The sequence below is a fragment of the Pristiophorus japonicus genome, chromosome 20, assembly GCF_044704955.1.
Source record: "Pristiophorus japonicus isolate sPriJap1 chromosome 20, sPriJap1.hap1, whole genome shotgun sequence".
NCBI lineage: Eukaryota > Metazoa > Chordata > Chondrichthyes > Pristiophoridae > Pristiophorus > Pristiophorus japonicus.
Window position 1 is genome coordinate 31,857,145 of NC_091996.1, and position 19,971 is coordinate 31,877,115.

Sequence of the window (19,971 nt, forward strand, 5' to 3'; positions counted from 1 at the left end):
TGGAATCTCCTGGTTGGTGCTTGGTCACGTACCTTTGGGGGAACATTGATTAGGACCAGTACTCTTTTTGATATATATTAATGACCTGGACTTTGGTATACAGGGCATAATTTCAAAGTTTGAAAGAAACTTGGAAATGTAGTAAACAATGAAAAGGATATTGAGCCAAGCTTAACAACAGGACTCGGGCTGTAATCGACAAGAAACTTTCTTGTGTGTACATGACAGCTTCCACAATGGCATGATAAAGAAAAAAAGACTTGGATTGACATAGTGCCTTTTACGACCACCAGATGACTCAAAGCGCTTTACAGCCAATGAAATACTTTTGGAGTGTAGCCACTGTTGTATTGTAGGAAACGAGGCAGCCAATTTGCGCCCAGCAAGCTCCTACAATCAGCAATGTGATAATGACCAGATAATCTGTTTTTTTGTTGCGTTCGTCTCATCCGAAAGACGGCGCCTCTGACAGTGCAGCACTCCCTCAGCACTGCACTGAGCCAAATGATGGGCCAAATGGCCTCCTGCTATGCCGTATCATTCTATGATTTCCATGATTCTAGTTTTGGTAATCGCAGAACTGGGTCAGGGAAATCCTGCTTTAGTGATCTCACTGTGAAGCACTTTAGAAGGCCACTGCAGCACAGTAACAAAGGCAGTAAGGCTCAGTGTCTTCACTGAGTGAAAAAGGTAGAAAAATAGAACCTTGTCTTACTCTAAAATCCTACAGACTCCACTTGTAAAGATAATTTCCAAAAATAACAGAGGGGCAATATTCTTCTAGTAAAATATATAGATTAAATTCATGTTCATTGAGATGAATTAACAGGCAATTTGAATATTACCTGTTTATTCCACGAGTAAGGAAAGCTTTCACCACTGGTGAAATCTTGAATAAGTTTGAAAGATCTTCATTCTGTCGATACTACAAGGATTTTTTTTTAAAGAGAATGATACTTTTCTGGTATTTAAAGCTCAAAATATTAGTTTTATAGTTGGTAACAGAGAAACTGCTGTGGGCCAGCAATTTATTAATCCAATCGATTGTCTCTTTGCTAAGCTTCAAAAATAAAACCATATTTACATTTTTCTGCAAGTTTTTGTAGAATGCTTCGGAGATTAGCAATGGCAGACACCCCTGTTATATATGTGGACTTGTATTTACTCTGTACAGCCACCAGAGGGCTCATCGCCTGGAGTCCCAAGGGATTCCATAATCCCTTGGGAGCACAGGTATTTAAGGAGACTTCACAGGTTGGAGAGGCACTCTGGAGACCTGCAATAAAAGACTAAAGTCATACTTTACTTTGAGCTCACAGCGTTCAGTCTGACTCTTTCTCCATACACAACAACTGGCGACGAGATACAGATAGCGAACCCAAAGATCCTGGAGAAATTTTCGTAGTGAGGTGATTGGGAAACTTTTATGGAGCGACTCGACCAATACTTCGTGGCCAACGAGCTAGATGGGGAAGAGAGCACTGCCAAACGAAGGGCGAGCCTCCTCACCGTCTGTGGGGCACCAACGTATGGCCTCATGAAGAATCTGCTCACTCCAGTGAAACCCACGGAGAAATCGTACGACGATTTGTGCACACTGGTCCGAGAGCATTTGAACCCAAAGGAAAGCGTTCTGATGGCGAGGTACCGGTTCTACACCTGCAAAAAGGTTTGAAGGCCAGGAAGTGGCGAGTTATGTTGCCGAGCTAAGACGCCTTGCATGACATTGCGAATTTGAAGGACATTTGGAGCACATGCTCAGAGACTTTTTCGTACTTGGCATTGGCCACGAAACCATACTTCGCCAACTTTTGATTGTAGAGACCCAACCTTGAGTGAGGCCATAGCGATAGCCCAGGCGTTCATTGCCACCAGTGACAATACGAAGCAAATCTCTCAGCACACAAGTGCTACTACAAGTATTGTGAACAAAATGATGTTGTTTTCGAATCGTAACGGACAGGGCAGGTCACACATACCTGCAGCTGCACAGCCGCAGATGACTCAGAGTCCACCATCAAGGGTGATGAATGCAAGGCCATTAACACCTTGTTGGTGTTGCAGGGGTGATCATCGTTTCCATTCATGCTGATTCAAAGAGTACGTTTGCAAGGGCTGTGGATCAATGGGACACCTCCAACGAGTGTGCAGGAGAGCTGCAAAGCCTTGTAAACCTGCAAACCACCATGTTGCAGAGGAGGACAGATCTATGAAGGATCACGACGAACAAGAGCCTCAGATAGAGGAGGCAGAGGTACACGGGGTGCACACATTCACCACGAATTATCCCCCCGATAATGTTGAATGTTGAACTAGATGGACTCCCGGTGTCAATGGAGCTGGACATGGGTGCGAGCCAGTCAGTATTGGGCAAAAAGACTTTCGAAAGGTTGTGGTGCAACAAGGACTCAAGGCCAGTCATAACTCCAGTTCGCACGAAACTAAGAATTTACACTAAAGAACTGATTCCTGTAATCGGCAGTGCTACCTTAAAGGTTTCCTACGATGGAGCGGTACACAAGCTACCACTCTGGGTGGTACCGGGCGATGGTCCCACGCTGCTCGGCAGAAGCTGGCTGGGATACGCTGGAACTGGGATGACGTCCAAGCGCTATCGCCCGCTGACGACACTTCGTGTGCCCAAGTCTTAAACAAATTTCCTTCGCTGTTCAAACCAGGCATCGGGAAATTCCAAGGAGCAAAAGTGCAGATCCACCTAATTCCGGGGGCGCGACCCATCCATCACAAGGTGAGAGCAGTACCGTACATGATGAGAGAAAGGGTAGAGATTGAGCTAGACCGGCTGCAAAGAGAGGGCATCATTTCACCGATCAAGTTCAGCGAGTGAGCCAGTCCTAGTGTCCCAGTCCTCAAGGGAGACGGCACCATCAGAATCTGTGGCGATTACAAAGTAACTATCAATCGTTTCTCCCTGCAGGACCAATACTCACTACCAAAGGCCGACGATCTCTTTGCAATGCTGGCGAGAGGAAAGATGTTCATGAAGCTGGATCTGACTTCAGCCTACATGACGCAGGAACTGGAGGAATCATCGAAGGCCCTCACCTGCATCAACACGCGCAAAGGTCTTTTTGTTTATAACAGATGTCTGTTTCGAATCCGATCAACGGCGGCGATATTCCAGAGAAACATGGCAAGTTTACTGAAGTCTGTCCCGCACACCATGGTGTTCCAGGACGACATCTTGTTCACAGGTCGGAACACAGTCGAGCTTGAACCTGGAGGAGGTGCTTAGTCGACTCAACCAAGTGGGGCTCAGGTTAAAATGCTCGGTGCGTTTTCCTGGCACCTGAAATACAGTTCTTGGGAAGGAGGATTGTGGCGGACAGCATCAGGCCCACCAACGCGAAGACGGAGGCAATTGAGAACGCACCGAGGCCACAGAACGTGACGGAGCTGCAGTCGTTTCTGGGACTCTTGAACTACTTTGGTAATTTCTTACCGGGTCTCAGCACACTGCTAGAACCACTACTTGTCTTACTACGAAAAGGGGACGAATGGGTTTGGGGCAAAAGCCAAAAAAATGACTTTGTAAAAGTGAGAAAATTGTTATGCTCAAACAAATTGCTTGCGTTGTATGATCCATGTAAGCGTTTGGTACTAGCATGTGATGCATCGTCATATGGCGTCAGGTGTGTATTGCAACAAGCTAATGATTTCAGGAAATTGCAACCGGTTGCTTATGCATCCAGAAGTCTGTCTAAGGCTGAGAGAGCCTACAGCGTGATTGAAAAAGAAGCGTTAGCGTGTGTCTATGGGGTAAAGAAAATGCATCAATACCTGTTTGGGCTAAAATTCGAATTGGAAACTGACCATAAGTCACTTATATCCTTGTTTTCCGAGAGTAAAGGAATAAATACCAACGCATCGGCCTGCATCCAGAGATGGGCGCTCACATTGTCCACATACAACTACGCCATCCGCCACAGGCCAGACACAGAAAACTGCGCCGATGCTCTCAGTAGGCTGCCATTGCCCACCACGGGGGTGGAAATGGCGCAGCCCGCAGATCTAGCCATGGTTATGGAAGTATTTGAGAGTGAACTATCACCCATCACTGCCCGGCAGATCAAAACCTGAACAAGCCAGGACCCCTTATTATCTCTAGTCAAAAGCTGTGTGCTTCACGGGAGCTGGTCCAGTGTCCCAGTGGAAATGCAGGAAGAGATAAAGCCGTTCCAACGGCGCAAACATGAAATGTCTATACAGGCAGACTGCCTTCTGTGAGGCAATCGAGTAGTGGTCCCCAAGAAGGGCAGAGACACCTTCATCAATGACCTCCACAGTACCCACCCAGGCATCGTAATGATGAAAGCGATAGCCAGATCCCACTTGTGGTGGCCCAGTATCGATGCGGACTTAGAGTCCTGCATTCACAGATGTAATACATGCTTGCAGTTAAGCAATGTACCCAGGGAGGCGCCGCTAAGTTTATGGTCTTGGCCCTCCAAACCGTGGTCTAGGGTACACGTCGACTATGCAGACCCGTTCTTGGGTAAAATGTTCCTTGTGGTTGTAGATGCGTACTCCAAGTGGATTGAATGTGAGATAATGTCGGCTAGCACGTCCGCTGCCACTGCTGAAAGTCTGCGGGCCATGTTTGCGACACACGGCTTACCCGATGTCCTAGTGAGCGACAACGGGCCATCTTTTACCAGTGCTGCGTTCAAAGAATTCATGACCTGTAATGGGATCAAACATGTCACATCTGCCCCATTCAAACCAGCATCCGATGGTCAGGCAGAGAGAGCAGTGCAAGCCATCAAGCAAGGCTTGAAGAGGGTAACTGAAGGCTCACTGCAGACTCGCCTATCCTGAGTCCTGCTTAGCTACCGCACAAGACCCCACTCACTCACTGGGATCCCATCTGCTGAACTGCTCATGAAAAGAGCACTTAAGACAAAGCTCTCGTTAGTTCACCCTGATCTACATGAACAGGTAGAGAGCAGGCGGCTTCAACAAAGTACATACCATGATAGCGCAAATGTGTCACGCGAGATTGAAATCAATGATCCTGTATTTGTATTAAATTATGGACAAGGTCCCAAGTGGCTTCCCGGTACTGTCTTGGCCAAAGAGGGGAGCAGGGTGTTTCGGGTCAAACTTTCAAATGGACTCATTCACCGGAAACACTTGGACCAAATCAAACTCAAATTCACGGACTATCCTGAGCAACCTACCTTGGACCCTACCTTTTTTGATCCCCCAACATAAACACCAGTGGCAACTGGCACCACGGTTGACCATGAAGCAGAACCCATCATCTTCAACAGCCCTGCAGGACCCGACACACCAGGCAGCTCAGCAAGGCCAGCTGCACAGCAGTCCAGCGAGGGCCCAACAAATGATTCAACAACACCAGCTTTCACACCGAGACGATCAACCAGGGCAAGAAGGGCCCCAGATCGACTCACATTGTAAATAGTTACACTATTGACTTTGGGTGTGGGTGTGGGGGGGAGGGGGGGGAGTGTTGTTATATATGTGGACTTGTATTTACTCTGTACAGCAAAAAGAGGGCTCATCCCCTGGAGTCCCAAGGGATCCCATAATCCCTTGGGAGCACAGGTATTTAAGGAGGCTTCACAGGTTGGAGAGCCACTCTGGAGCCCTGCAATAAAAGACTAAGGTCACACCTTATTTTGAGCTCACATGTTCAGTCTGAATCTTTGTCCATACACAACCCCCACGGCCCCCGCTCAGTATTTCCCCCTCTACCTGCAAGAGGAGGTAACAAGAGCTATGCTTGAACTAATGTCCCTCCTTGGATTTACAAACAAATTCACTTGCATCTCCCAACATTGGGAGTGTGCAGGGAGCTGTGTGCTTTTGCTCTATTCCACAACACTTCTAAACCAGAACTTTTGATTTTTAAAGTTCAATTTTCGGCTGACCTGTAAAGCCAAGCTGACAAAGGCAAATGTAGCCAGATGCCTCCGTATAATTGAACGTAGACTTGAACTGTGGGAGATTGCCGTAATAATCTTGAATGGAGCGTTGCAAACATGTGCCATTATTCATACAAGGCTGCGTCATGCATTCATTGATATCAATTTCACAGCGTGGTCCAGTGTAACCTATTGAAACGGATACAAATCGCAAATATTAGATGCTTGTATTATTATAATTCATAGCATTTAGTGACCTTATGACCCTGAGGACGAATCCAAGCACCACAACCAGCTTTGCTGATTGTTCATCTCATGGCACTGAAAACAGTTAATACTAAAGCAGCATTATTTGCACAGCAATTAACAGTAGCAGTTCAGAACTAAAATAAATGTGGCCGTATGGTCCATTAGCAGCATGGTCAAAGTCCCAAACTAACAAGGAGAGAAACGAGAGATTGCAAAGATGAGTATGGAGGGTGAAGCCAGGTGGCTCATCCAGCTCCTCTTACCATAGAAACCTATGGTCCTCTCTGCCTTCCATCCATCCCAGCACATAATGATCCCTTGGGCAGGAAGGTAGGAACATCCGAGTAGGCCATTCAACCCCTCGAGCCTGTTCTGCCATTATTGGATCATGGCTGATCTGTATCTTAGCTCCATCTACCTTCCTTGGTTCCATAACCCTCAATTCCTTTGCGTAACAAGAATCTTCAAATCTCAGTTTTGAAATTTTCAATTGACCTATCCTGAACAGCATTATGGGGAGAGAGTTTGGTCACTTAGACACTCCCTTATTTATCACATTAGTTACCTCCCCAAAAATAATCAACTAGGTTCGTTAAACATGACTTACCATTACAAATCCACTCTGGCTCTCTGATCAGTTCTTGTTTGTCCAAGTGCTCAGTCATGCTCTCCCTAATAAAAGGTTCTGCGAATCTTGAATGATTCACACAACCTTTGGCTCCACAACCTGACCCAGAAGATAATTCTTAGTATTCATCAATCTTCCTGATGCCAAAGCAGCCTCTTACAAGATCACAGGATATTTATGGATGATTTGCAAAACTTAATTCATCCATCCAGATAGACTGCCGTCCCTCACAGCTGCGTCTAATTGTTTTCTGAACGATTCACCTCTACTAAATAAAGCAAGACCAATGTCTCTGCTTAAAATGTCACCCCTTCTTTTATCTCTTCGGATGCTGATGACCCTGTTGGGTATTTTGTTTCAGCATTTTCACTTCATATTTGAATTAGAAACTATCCTCAACTAGCATTTGACATCCGTTACCAGTTCTTGACTGGGAGCAAGCCTTTGGATTAGTGATATCATTCCCACCTCTAAGTCATCCTTATTTTCAAATCCCTCCATTGCCTCACCCCTCCCTATCTCTGTAATCTCCTTTCGTCCCACAATCCCCCCCACCCCGCCCCGAGATATCTGCGCTCCTCTAATTCTGCCCTCTTAAGCATCCCTGATTATGATCGCTCAACCATTGGTGGCTGTACCTTCTGGTGCCTAAGCCCCAAGCTCCGGAACTCCCTAACTCCCAGCCTTATACCTCTCCGTCTCTCTTTCCTCCTCAAGATGCTCCTTAAAACATGCCTCTTTGACCAACCTTTTTGTCACCTGCGCTAGTTTCTACTTATGTGGCTTGATGTTAAATTTTTTATCTCATAATACTCCTGTGAAGCACCTTGGGACGTTTCACGACGTTAAATACAAGTTGTTGTTAAATCAGTAAGTGCATGGTTCGAACCGCACTCCAGACACTTGGCTAGCGGAGAGCGAGCTCTGGCTGTGCATTCTGGGTTGACATTCAGCATGATACTCATTTCTAATGGGTGTGGATGGCATCATCAACGTATAGGGCTAATCAACCTATCACCTTGTATGAAGATGGTTACGGCCCTGGAAGGAACGTTGATGCCATGGCCTCAGCCTGCAAATCCATCCAATCTAAGGGATGGGTGTAAAGATATGAAAAACAAACTAGTTCTCAACTAGATTGCTGGATTGAAACATAGAAAATAGGTGCAGGAGCAGGCCATTCGGCCCTTCCAGCCTACACCACCATTTAATATGATCATGGCTGATCATGCAACTTCAGTACCCCATTCCTGCTTTCTCTCCATACCCCTTGATCCCTTTAGCCATAAGGGCCACATCTAACTCCCTTTTGAATGTATCTAACGAACTGGCCTCATCAACTTTCTGTGGTAGAGAATTCCACAGGTTCACAATTCTCTGGGTGAAGAAGTTTCTCCTCATCTCGGTCCTAAATGGCTTACCCCTTATCCTTAGACTGTAACCCCTGGTTCTGGACTTCCCCAACATCGGGAACATTCTTTCTGCATCTAACCTGTCCAATCCCGTCAGAATTTGATATGCGTCTATGAGATCCCCTCTCATCCTTCTAAATTCCAGTGAATATAAGCCTAGTTGATCCAGTCTCTTCTCATATGTCAGTCCTGCCATCCCAGGAATCAGTCTGGTGAACCTCCGCTGCACTCCCTCAATAGCAAGAATATCCTTCCTCAAATTAGGAGATGAAAACGGCACACAATACTCAAGGTGTGGTCTCACCAAGGCTCTGTACAACTGCAGTAGGACCTCCCTGCTCCTATTCTCAAATCCCCTCGCTATGAAGGTCAGCATGCCATTTGCTTTCTTTACTGCTGACTGATGTACCATGACACCCAGGTCTCATTACACCTCCCCTTTTACAAATCAGTCACCATTCAAATAATATTCTGTCTTCCTGTTTTTGCCACAAAAGTGGCTAACCTCACACTTATCCACATTATACTGCATCTGCCATGCATTTGCCCACTCACCTAACCTGTCCAAGTCCCCCTGCAGCCTCCTAGCATCCTCCTTACGGCTCGGACTGCCACCCAGCTTAGTGTCATTTGAGCACTTGTAAGGTTTGAAGCCCAAAAATCTTTGACGTAGGCGAATGGATTACTTGTCAGTTAATAAGATGGTTGTTATTCAACATTGATTTTCACAGAAAAACCTCTGAAGATAATTGGAAAGTTAACAATGTTACTTGACTGCAAGCTTTCTGGAAAAGATGTAGATAGAACCGGTGTTTCTGTGCATTTGATATTGTCTACCCCTCCCTTTTGCGCCCTCTGATGCATACTCACCAGCCCAGCAGAGGCAAGTGTATTCCTTCACTCCTTCCAGACAAGTGGCGTTGTTAGCACAGGGATCGGATGCACACTCCAGGATGTCTATCTCACAGTTCTTGCCAAGAAATCCTGTATCATTGCAGTTGCACATGTAACTACAGGAACAAAATGGAGTATGTGAGTATTGATTCTCAACTTCAGCAATTAGAGGAAAGAGGCTTAGAATTCAAAATTAAGATTAGGGGTCATTTTGAGGCTCTAAGCATTTTACTTTGTTTGTGCGTGAATGGCTGATATTTGATTCAGTATCCTAGTCATCATCATCATAGGCGGTCCCTCGAAACAAGGATGACTTGCTTCCATGCCAAAAACAGGTGCTTTGAATGAAGGACCTGAACTACATCTTAGTATCCTCATGCACTGTATCACAGATGTAGTTTTGTGCTTTCAATTCCTCACACCTAGTTTCCAATGTTATCAAGTCCACCCATAAAGGAAAATGGGATGGAGGGTAAGAGGCTGTCTGAGCCAATCTCATGTGCCACTTACTTGCTGATCAGAAACATACTGTCAGAGGCCAGAGAGCAGGCCCATTCCTTGCCTTTTTGGATCAGGAAGTACACACAATGTGGTGTAGAAAACTTAATCTTTTTGGAGTTGAGAATTCCACTATGCAATTTTTGTAACGCATTAGGTAACATGTTTGTGAAATTCCTCTGGTGAGTTTCAACTCATTTAAATATTACTCAGAGCTATCCAACATGATACTCCATGAGCATGTTCATCAATACATTACAAATATTGCAATGTGGAATTCCAAACCTTCACTTTTTTTTCAAAGATTGTTCTGAATTAAGAAATGGCCTCTGGTTGTGGGTGTCACTGGCAAGGCCAGCATTTATTGCCCATCCCTAATTGCCCTTGAGAAGGTGGTGGTGAGCTGCTTTCTTGAACTTCTGCAGTCTGTGTGGTGAAGGTACTCCCACAGTGCTGTTAGGGAGGGAGTTCCAGGATTTTGATCCAGCGACGATGAAGGAACGGCGATATACAGATTGAACCTCCCTTATCCAGAACTCCCTTGTCCAGAACCACACCTTGTCCAGAACCACTCCCGGCCACCGGGTGGCGCATGCACAGAACACCGACATGAACAAATTGAAGTCCTTCCTCGCTGCCGACTCCCGCAATCACTGGCCTGACTCCACGGTCCACCGTACCCACGCCCCCCATGATCTCTCTGCCTCATTCCCAGCCCCAAACCAGCCAGCCCCGATATCCCCTTGCTCAGTACCTGTACCATCCAATTTAACGTGACCACCTCTCGTCCAGAAAAATCCCTTATCCAGAACAGGCCAGGTCCAGAGGGTTCAGGATAAGGGAGGTTCAACCTGTATTTCCAAGTTAGGATGGTGTGTAATCTGGAGAGGAACTTGCAGGTCATGGTGCTCCTATGTTGCTGTCCTTATCCTTTTAGGTAGTGCATGTCACGGGTTTGGGAGGTGCTTTCGAAGAAGCCTTGTCGAGGTGTCGATGGTACACACTGCAGCCACGGTGCTCCAGTGGTGGAGGGAATGAATGTTTAAAGGTGGTAGATGGGGTGGCGATCAAGCAGGCTGCTTTGTCCTGGATAGTATCGAGCTTCGTAAGGCATGTGGAGAGTATTCCATCACACTCCTGACTTGTGGCAAGGCTTTGGGGAGTCAGGAGGTGAGACACTCGCCGCAGAATACCCAGCGTCTGACCTGCTCTTGTAGCCACAGTATTTATGTGGCTGGCCCAATTAAGTTACTGGTCAATGGTGATCCCCAGGATATTGATGGTGGGGGATTCGGCGATGGTAATGGCCGTTGAATATCATAGAAACATAGAAACATAGAAAATAGGTGCAGGAGTAGGCCATTCGGCCCTTCTAGCCTGCACCGCCATTCAATGAGTTCATGGCTGAACATGCAACTTCAGTACCCCATTCCTGCTTTCTCGCCATACCCCTTGATTCCCCTAGTAGTAAGGACTTCATCTAACTCCTTTTTGAATATATTTAGTGAATTGGCCTCAACAACTTTCTGTGGTAGAGAATTCCACAGGTTCACCACTCTCTGGGTGAAGAAATTCCTCCTCATCTCGGTCCTAAATGGCTTCCCCCTTATCCTTAGACTGTGTCCCCTGGTTCTGGACTTCCCCAACATTGGGAACATTCTTCCTGCATCTAACCTGTCTAACCCAGTCAGAATTTTAAACGTTTCTATGAGGTCCCCTCTCATTCTTCTGAACTCCAGTGAATACAAGCCCAGTTGATCCAGTCTTTCTTGATAGGTCAGTCCCGCCATCCCGGGAATCAGTCTGGTGAACCTTCGCTGCACTCCCTCAATAGCAAGAATGTCCTTCCTCAGGTTAGGAGACCAAAACTGTACACAATACTCCACAATATCAGGGGGAGGTGGTTAGAATTTTGTTTGTTGGAGATAGTCATTGCCTGGGACTTGTGTGGTGCGAATGTTACTTGCCACGTATCAGCCCAAGCCTGAATGTTGTCCAGGTCTTGCTGCATGTGGGCATGGAATGCTCCATTGTCTGAGGAGTTGCGAATGGCACTGAACACTGTGCAGTCATTAGTGAACATCCCCACTTCTGACCTTATGATGGAGGGAAGGTTCACTTTAAAAAAAAATTGGTATTGGGAGGACTAACAATTGTCATGCAGATCCAAGGAAAATGCAGCCCAGATTGCAATATTACTACAGCTGTGCAGATAGATGTGGGATGCAGTATATGTGTTCAGTCAAGAATGTTATACAATGATGAATTGAAAAGTGGGGCCACGGGACAAAAGAGAGAAAACCCACATCAGTCCCAGTTAAACACAAATGTCTGTTCCATGTGGGGCCAATCCCAAGTTCCATTGTTAAGCAGCCCCCTATACCCAGGCACAGATAAAGTGACCATATAGTCAGCACTGCGTGTAGCATCCTGCTTTCTCTCCGTATCCTAAGATATTATGCAAGATTATTCCTGTTGAGTTTCAAACTCAGCATTTCCTGCATCTCAGCCAACCACAGCTCACTGACTCCACCCAGTGCTTACCATGTGGATCAAAAGCTGGCTAATTTGCTAATGACGCGCATTATTGTACCCACATTTTTATTTTGTTTGTTCATTCATGGGATGTGGGTGTCGTCGGCAAGGCCAGCATTTATTGGCCATCCCTAACTGTCCTCAAGAACTGCCTTCTTGAATACAACTGAGTGTCTCGCTGGGCCATTTCAGAGGACAGTTGAGAATCAACCATTTTGCTGTGGGTCTGGAGCCATATAGGCCAGGCCGGGTAAGGACGGCAGATTTCCTCCCATAAAGGACATTAGTAAATTAGCTGGGTTTTTATGACAATCCGGTAGTTTCATGGTTGCCATCACTGAGACTAGCTTTTTATTCCAGATTTATTTCATTATTTTGAATTTAAATTCCCCAGCTGCCGTGGTGGGATTTGAACTTGTCATTAGTCCAGCCTCTGGATTACTAGTGATAAATGTGATAGTGCCACTATTGTGATCCACACTGCATCCATAACAGCAATCCAAAAATGCAATGGCTCTCAGTCATTAAAGAGCAGAAAGTTCTCACGGCATCTTTGACAATATTCATCCCTCAACACATAGTATCAAAAAACCAACCCACTGCTCATTCATCGAATTGGCATCTGTGGGACGTTGTGGTGCAGAGTTATGACCACATTTGCCTATATAGAAATCACTGCACTCAAAGTAATTCACTGTGTGGTGAAAACAATCTTTCTCCCCTTTTATCATAGTAGAATTTATGTAGAATTACAGGATATAGTCGACGTATTTACTGAGGCATACGAAAGCATGGGCCTTACACTAAACATCCGTAAGACAAAGGTCCTCCACCAGCCTGTCCTCACCGCACAGCACTGCCCCCCCGCCCCAATCATCAAGATCCACGGCGTGGCCCTGGACAACGTGGACCGCTTCCCATATCTCGAGAGCCTCCTATCAACAAGAGCAGGTATCGACGACGAGATCCAACACCGCCTCCAGTGCGCGAGTGCAGCCTTCGGCCACCTGAGGAAAAGAGTGTTTGAAGACCAGGCCCTCAAAACTTCCACCAAGCTCATGGTCTACAGGGCTGTAGTAATACCTGCCCTCCTGTATGGCTCAGCGACATTAACCATGTACAGTAGACACCTCAAGTTGCTGGAGATATATCACCAACGATGCCATAAACCACTGTGCATCTAACACTTATGAACTGAGATAAAGGATGTCGAGTGAGGACCTCAGAGTAAAATGGCATCTTTACCTCAACGGATTCATTGAGGAGTTGGCTTCAGGAAATGGCTATTTGATCAATGAATTTTTGGTGTTGATCTTTAACTTCGTAATTCGCATTGAAAACAGCAACTGCTGGCCCTCTGGTCAATCCCCAGCCCTTCTGAGCACTGTAGGAGTCGGGAGCTATGGAAGCTTTTCTGTGTACAAGTTCTGAGAAATTATGGCCGCAAAATTGGTGTTTTGGGGCGGTAACAGCCCCGAGGCGGGAGTTCCTGCGCCAGGCGCGGAAGCCCCGCTCTGTGACCTATATTCGGGTTACTGCACCCAGGAGCAAGTGGAGTGCAAAATATGGCGCTGCACTTGCTCAGTCGGGCGGGAGCAGGGCGGAAAGACTCCCCGAAGGGCGCAGCGCTTCATTAAAGGGGAGGGCCAATCTGCTGACTCTATGCAGCTGGACCACCAGGGAACAGGGTGCCGGACCCGGTGATGCAAAGTGAATAAGGCTGCAACCGGTAAGTCAGCCATTTTCTTTTTACTTTACCCACCTGCCCTTTAATTATCACAACGCGGGCGGCTTACAGCCCGGTACGGGTACCCCGAAGTCAGGGGGCGGTACCGAATTTTAGCTCTGGGGCAAAAATGGGTCGCTGCGCACAATGACGATGTCATCATCGCCAGCGAAGCGGGACGCTACGGGTTACTGCTGCGATTAAACTCCCGCGGAATTTCGTGGGAGTCGGTCACGGAGCCGCGCCTGGGCAGCAAGTCGTTTGCACCCTGTTAACGCCCACTAGGGACGCTACCCGGAGGCGCAAACGGCCCGAATTTCTCGCCCCTAATGTTTTTAAATTTGTTAACATGGCAATTTTAGCACTTACAGATCAGTTGGAGTCAAATTTTGGCTCATTATCGGAGAATGATGCAGCCAATATATATTCCTGTTGCTCTTCTTCGTGTTAGTATATATGCCACTGTGCTTACTTTGCATTATATAATCAGAAGATATTGCTTTTAAGCTTGGAGCTGTAAAACAGCCTTGCATCATTTTTCTCAGGATGAGATACCTCACAAATGATGCAATGTGATATTTTGACATGCACTGCGTCATTATATCCAAATGTTTCAAAAAACGGTTAAATATTGTTAATGAAAACTGTGCCCTTTAAATATTTTTTAAAAATTTGTCAAACCAAGAAATGAGGAAGTTTTCCTGTAGTTCTTCGTGTTATCAACATCGTAAGCGTGGTGGGAAGGTTGCCTAGTAATTTCTATTTCTAGTGTAAACATGTTATTTTAGAATGCTTTACGATTTTGTTAGAAATATCGACTTCGGGAAACCGTCCTGCTATATTTATGATGTTGGCAACCATGGGAAACCTTCCGCCAATGTTATTCCAATTCTGTGCCAGATGCCTGTGATATATTTAATCTTTTTGCCGTGTATATTAATCAGTGCTCAGGCACGCCGATAAATTTTAACCCAGAGAAAATGTAAAAGTATCTGGTGCAGTTTCAAGGAACAACTTGTTTTTGATGTGTTGGCATGCAATTTATTATTTCACAATAGTAATTTATTATTTCACAATAGTAATTATCTGTTGGTGTAACAGGAAGAAAATACATTCTCCTGACTACTTTGAAAGAATTAGCTCCAAGGTACAAATGTTTTAAGTTACAAACTGTGCCACCACCTAGGGGTAGAAATGAGAATAGCATTTCAAAAGGCAACACATGAAAAATCGCTTGGCTAATCTTTCTCTTTTCCTTGCCCATTTTAAATTAATTTTTCTTCCCTTAATTCTGGGAACGTTCCAATAGCCAGAGGACAGGTGAGTAACCTGTTCACCAGACAATACCACTTCAGCCAATCACAAGGAGATGCATTAAAGACTTGCATTTATATAGCGCCTTTCACGACCACTGGACGTCCCAAAGTGCTTTACAGCCAATGAAGTACTTTTTGAAGTGTAGTCACTGTTGTAATGTGGGAAACGTGGCAGCCAGTTTGCGCACAGCAAGCTCCCACTAACAGCAATGTGATAATGACCAGATAATCTGTTTTTGTGATGTTGATTGAGGTATAAATATTGGCCAGGACATCGGGGATAACTCCCCTTCTCTTCTTCGAAATACTGCCATGGGATCTTTTACGTTCACCTGAGAGAGCAGACGGGGCCTCGGGTTAACATCTCATCCGAAAGACGGCACCTCTGACAGTGCAGCACTCCCTCAGTAATGCACTGGAGTGTCAGCCTAGATTTTTGTGCTCAAGTCTCTGACTCAGAGGTGAGGGTGCTGCTAACTGAGCCACAGCTGACATTAGTGGAACCCTCTTTTGAACTTTCCCCTTTTCACTATAGGGAACCAGCTAGCTTCTTTTTTAAAAAGTTGTTCATGGGATGTGGGTGTCGCTGGCAAGGCCGGCATTTATTGCCCATCCCTAATTGCCCTAGAGAAGATGGAGGTGTGCCACTTTCGTGCACCGCTACACTCCGTTTGGTGAAAGTACTCCACAGTGCTGTTAGGGAGGGAGTTCCAGGATTTTGACTGAGCGACAATGAAGGAATGGCGATATATTTCCAAGTCAGGATGGTGTGTGACTCGGAGGGGAATGTGGAGGTGATGGTATTCCCATGCCCTTGCTGCCCTTGTTGTTCTAGGTGGTAGGGGTCGCGGGTTTGGGAGGTGCTGCCGAAGAAGCCTTGGCGAGTTGTTGCAGTGCATCTTGTAGATGGTGCACACTTCATCTATGGTACGCACCGCGGTGAAGGAGGGAGTGAATGTTTAAGGTGGTGGATGGGATGCCAATCAAGTGGGTTGCTTTGTCCTGGATGGTGTTGAGCTTCTTGAGTGTTGTTGGAGCTGCACTCATCCAAGCAAGTGGAGAGTATTCCATCACACTCCTGACTTGTGCCTTGAAGATGGTGGAAAGGCTTTGGGGAGACAGGAGGTGAGACACTCGCCGCTGAATACCCAGCCTCTGACCTGCTGTTGTTACCACAGTATTTATGTGGTTGGTCCAGTTAAGTTTCTGGTCAATGGTGACCCCCCAGGATGTTGATGATGGGGGAGCCGGCGATGATAATGCTGTTGAATATCAAGAGGTGGTTAGACTCTCGCTTGTTGGAGACAGTCATTGTCTGGCACTTGTGTGGTACGAATGTTACTTGCCACTTATCAGCCCAAGCCTGAATGTTGTCCAAGTCTTGCTGCATGTGGGCATGGACTGCTTCATTATCTGAGGAGTTGCGAATAGCACTGAACACTGTGCAATCATTAGCGAACATCCCCACTTCTGACCTTATGATGGAGGGAAGTTCATTAATAAAGCAGCTGAAGATAGTTGGGCCTAGGACACTGCTCTGGTGCTTCCTTTGTGCTAGGTATGACTCCAGCCAGTGGAGAGTTTTCCCCCTGATTCCCATTGACCAGTTTTACTAGGGCTCCTTGATGCCACACTCGGTCAAATGTTGCCTTGATGTCAAGGGCAGTTACTCTCATCTCACCTATGGAATTCAGCTCTTTGTCCATGTTTGGACCAAGCTGTAATGAGGTCTGGAGCCGAGTGGTCCTGGTGGAACACAAACTGGGCATCGGTGAGTAAGTGCCGCTTGATAGCACTGTCGATGACACCTTCCTTCACTTTGCTGATGATTGAGAGTAGACTAATGGGGCGGTAATTGGCCAGATTGGATTTGTCCTGCTTTTTGTGGACAGGACATACCTGGGCAGTTTTCCACATTGTCGGGTAGATGCCAGTGTTGTAGCTGTACTGGAACAGCTTGGCTAGAGGCACGGCTAGGACTGGAGCACAAGTCTTCAGCATGACAGCCGGGATGTTGTCGGGGCCCATAGCCTTTGCTGTATCCAGTACACTCAGCCGTTTCTTGATATCACGTGGAGTGAATTGAATTGACTGAAGGTAGACATCTGTGAAGGTGGGGACCTTAGGAGGAGACCGATATGGATCATCCACTCAGTACTTCTGGCTGAAGGTAGTTGCAAACGCTTCAGCCTGGTCTTTTGAACTCACGTGCTGGGCTCTGCCATCATTGAGGATGGGGATATTCATGGAGCCTCCTCCTCCCACTAGTTGTTTAATGGTCCACCTCCTTTGCCAACTTTCCTGTTGCATGGCTGAGGTTGGAACTTGTGTGGGGAATCCGAGATCTCATGTTCTACCATTTCATAGCAGAGAGAACTGGAGCAACAGTGCGTTGTACCAGCTGTTACAGCCAAATCATAGCCGCCTCCTATTTATTCTGTGCAGCACTATAATTGTCTCGGTGTCTGTCTGTACAGGCACATACAACAAGAGATCTGGGAGCAGAGATCCCACATTTGCAAATGTAACACCGCCATTCATAAAAGGAGGGAGGGGGAAAACAGGGAACTTCAAGCCAGTTAGTCTGAAATCAGTGGTTGAGAACATATTGGAATCCATTGTTAAGGAAGTGGTATCAGGTCACTTAGAAAATCATAACATGATTAGGCAAAGTCAACATGGTTTTATGAAAGGGAAATCTTGTTTGAAAAATGTATTAGAATTTAAAAAAAACTTAACTAGCAGGGTAGATAAAGGGGAACCAGTGGATGTAGTATATTTGAATTTCCAAAAGGCATTCGATAAGGTGCCACATAAAAGGTTATTACACAAGATAAGGGCTCATGGGATTGGGGTAATATATTAGCATGGATAGAGGATTGGTTAATGAACAGAAAACAAAGAGTTGGGATAAACGGGTTATTTTCAGGCTGGCAGGCTGTAGTGGGTTGCCACAAGGTGCTTAGGCCTCAGCTATTTACAATCTATATTTATGACTTAGATGAAAGGACGTGTATGATGTATGCAAGTTTGCTAATGATACAAAGCTAGGTGGGAAAGTAAGCTGTGAGGAGGACACAAAGAGCCTGCAAATGGATATAGGCAGGTTAAGTGAGTGGGCAGTGAGGTGACAGATGGAGCATAATGTGGGGAAATGTGAGGTGATTCACTTTGGTAGGAAGAATAGAAAAACAGAATACTTTTTAAATGGTGAGAAACTATTAAATGTTGGTTTTCAGAACGATTTGGGTGTCCTCGTACAGGAAACACAGAGAGTTAGCATGCAGGTACATCATCGCCATAAGACAAAGACAAATCCGTAAGACAAAGGTCCTCCAAAGGTTTCACATCACTGCCCCCCAGTCAGCAAGATCCACAGCGCGGCCCTGGACACCGTGGATCACTTCCCATACCTCGGGAGCCTCCTATTAACAAGAGCAGGCATTGATGACGTGATCCAACACCGCCTCCAGTGCGCCAGTGCGGCCTGACCAGACCCTCAAAACTGCCACCAAGCTCATGGTCTACAGGGCTGTAGTAATACCCGCCCTCCTGTATGGCTCAGAGACATGGACCATGTACAGTAGACACCTGAAGACGCTAGAGAAATAACACCAACGATGTCTTCGCAAGATCCTACAAATCCCCTGGGAGGACAGACGCACCAACATTAGCATCCTCATCCAGGCCAACATCCCCAGCATTGAAGCACTGACCACACTTGATCAGCTCCACTGGGCAGGCCACATAGTTCGTATGCCAGACACAAGACTCCCAAAGCAAGCGCTCTACTCGGAACTACTTCACGGCAAACGAGCCAAAGGTGGGCAGAGGAAACGTTACAAGGACACCCTCAAAGCCTCCCTGATAAAGTGCAATATCCCCACTGGCACCTGGGAGTCCCTGGCCAAAGACCGCCCTAAGTGGAGGAAGTGCATCCGGGAGGGTGCTGAGCACCTCGAATCTCATCGCCGAGAGCATGCAGAAAACAAGCGCAGGCAACGGAAGGAGCATGCGGCAAACCAGTCCCACCCACCCTTTCCTTCAACGACTATCTGTCCCACCTGTGACAGAGACTGTGGTTCTCGTATTGGACTGGTCAGCCACCCAAGAACTCATTTTAAGAATGGAAGCAAGTCTTCCTCGATTCCGAGGGACTGCCTATGATGATGATGACAGGAAGCAATTCGGAAAGCAAATTACATGTTGCCCTTTCTTGCTAGAGAGTTGGTGTACAAGAGTAAGGAAGTCTTGTTATAATTGTACAGAGCTTTGGTGAGACCACATCTGGAATACTGTGCACAGTTTTGGTCGTCTTATCTGAGGAAGGATATACTTGCCTTTGAGGGGGTGCAACGAAGGTTCACTAGATTGATTCCTGGGATGAGAGAGTTGTTCTAAGAGGAGTGATTGAGTAGATTGAGCCGATACTCTCTGGAGTTTAGAAGAATGAGCGGTGATATCTTTGAAATATATAAGATTATGAGGTCAATTGAGAGGGTGAATGCTGAGAGAGTGTTTCACCTGGATGGAGAGTCTAGAACTAGGGGGCATCTCAGAATAAGGGGCTGGCCTTTTAAGTCTGAGATGAGGAAGAATTTCTTCGTTCAGATGGTTGTGAATCTTTGGAATTCTCTGCCCCAGAAGGCTGTGGATGCTCAGTCTTTGAGTATATTCAAGGCTGAGATAGATAGATTTTTGGATTCTAGGGGAATCAAGGGATATGGAGATCGGGCGAGAAAGTGGAGTTGAGGTCAATGATCAGCCATGATCTAATTAAATGGCGAAGCAGACTCGAGGGGTC

At 46.3% G+C, this 19,971-nt stretch overlaps 1 protein-coding gene across 1 annotated transcript in view; it reads right to left on the reverse strand.

Annotated features, from left to right (window-relative positions):
• LOC139232467 (protein crumbs homolog 1-like) overlaps window positions 1-19,971 on the reverse strand; it is a 216,264-nt gene that overhangs the window by 69,041 nt on the left and 127,252 nt on the right. The window contains exons 4-5 of the mRNA XM_070862702.1: window positions 9,069-9,208; window positions 5,916-6,098 (exon numbers count right to left, since the gene is read on the reverse strand). Coding sequence (XP_070718803.1) covers window positions 5,916-6,098; window positions 9,069-9,208 — 323 coding nt within the window. The remainder of the gene's footprint in view (window positions 1-5,915; window positions 6,099-9,068; window positions 9,209-19,971) is intronic.